The sequence below is a fragment of the Gymnoscopelus microlampas genome (genome assembly GCF_963454915.1).
Source record: "Gymnoscopelus microlampas genome assembly, chromosome: 17".
Lineage (NCBI taxonomy): Eukaryota > Metazoa > Chordata > Actinopteri > Myctophiformes > Myctophidae > Gymnoscopelus > Gymnoscopelus microlampas.
Genome location: NC_139954.1, coordinates 17243660 through 17245527, shown reverse-complemented (window position 1 = coordinate 17245527; position 1868 = coordinate 17243660). Strand labels below are relative to the sequence as shown.

General features: G+C 37.3%; 1 protein-coding gene across 1 annotated transcript; it reads right to left on the bottom strand.

Moving 5' to 3' along the window:
* LOC311064333 (heat shock 70 kDa protein 12A-like) lies at positions 1-974 on the bottom strand (the record flags this gene model as incomplete). Its single annotated transcript, XM_084084165.1, has 3 exons — positions 701-974; positions 349-573; positions 1-222 (listed from the first exon to the last, which is right to left on the bottom strand). Exons 1-3 carry the CDS (start codon positions 716-718, stop codon positions 1-3), a joined length of 465 nt encoding a protein of 154 aa, XP_083940291.1. The 5' UTR covers positions 719-974.
* Positions 975-1868: the final 894 nt, after the last annotated feature.

Here is a 1868-nt window from a genome sequence, read left to right as displayed (position 1 = left end):
TTATGGATTATTGAATAAGTCTGCATAAATATCACAGCACAACATACCTCCACAATCAGCAACAATGTATTGTGTTCCAAGATGTTGTTGTAGGGTAGTCCTGAGTCCTGAGTTCTCATCAATAAAACCATCAGAGGGAAGCTGCTTACACCAGATTGAGGCTGCCTCTGGCTCCAATGCGATGACCAACTTGTCTGATTGACTATCTCGCACAATGCCAGCCTGAAAAAACAAAACAAGTAACAAAGAAAGAAAGAACATTATTTAATTTCACACATTTACATGTGTACAAAATATGCTGTAGATAATTTTGATAATGTCATTATAGTAATAATAACATGGAATTACCTCAGCTGCTGCTTTTCTCATGAACTGTTTTGCAGAAGCATCCCAAATAGCAGGAACAGTCAGAACCCAGGTGAAGTCAGACGCAGTGAAGGTTCGTCCTCTTGTGTTGTCAGCAATGGTGCTCAGTGCATGGTCCTTCAGGTAGCGTAGACTTTCTGTGAAGACTTTCAGGGCTCTAATCTTTTTGCCATTTACAGCGGTAATCATTAACTCCTCATTGACTTTCTGTTGAAAATATAAAATGTATGTTGTTAATAAATAAATCAATAAAGATTATATACATAACATTTGTAGAACAGTTTTAACTTACTTTAACTTACATTATCTTATTTTAATCACTACGATAACTTACTTTATCATAGAGTTCCATCTTAAAGTTTTCAAAGAGAAGTGTTTTCTTTGCATCTTCATTTCCTTTTCTAGTGTATTCCCTTTTAGCATCATAACCAAACTTTAGGAATTGCTCATTTTCATCAAATAGAACACATGTAGGTGTCTTTGAGCTGTTCAGTCCCTCTTCTCTTCCCCATTGTGGAAGAATGGGATCTTTGTTAGATCCTTTGCCGCTGATAAGAGTGGCGTACCCACTGTAGGCAGTACCAAAGTCTACTGCTATTATAAATGCATCACCCATATTAGAAACCAGAATAAATCTAGTTCAAGCCAACACAACTGAAATGAACACACCAAATACTGTATCCCAGTTTTTATAGCATGTAGTATGACACTAAGCCCCACCCTTTGGTATTTGTTGCAACCGGTACAATTCATTGGTGCAGGTGATGGAGGTGTAGGCTACTGCCTGGTAAAAATCTTGGAATCTTGTTGGTCGCAAAGAAGGAGAAGAATAAGAAATATGGTCATATTTAACTCCTTTTATCACTATGTACTCGAGACTTTAGACTCGACTTGGACTCGAGCCACAAATTTGATTAATTTAGATATAAAGTGACTAATAATCTGACATCAGTGTGATGAATTAAAAACTCTTCAAGAGGAGAAGTGTGTGATCTTTTTTTTATCAAAACTAAATTGATCATAACCATATTATACAGACAAAAAGGCATATCCACAACTGATGAACAATCTATTAGAACAAGGGATGATCACAAAATCTGAACCTGCTTTTATGAAGGTGGACTTCCTCTTTACTCCAGTTTTCTACACGCTCCCTGAGGTGCTCAAACAATTAACTGACACTCCTCCAGGGAGACTAATTATTTCAGCTATTTAACAGAAAACATTTCAGCCTTTGTAGATTTTCTTTCTTTTTTTACAGCCATTAGTTACATTACCTTCATACACCAGGGACTCTATGGAGTTCATTAAAGTCATCAATCAAGGCAATTGAAGGCAATTGAACAGATTGAGGACACAGTGTATGGTGTATCTGTGGCCCCCGGGGGCCCTTGGGGTCCACATGTGGCCCCTGATGTGGCTATTCTAATGGCAGATCCCTGAACATTGTTTATGCCAAGTTTGGTGCAGATAACAACTTTTTTTTTTTTTTTTTTACTGCA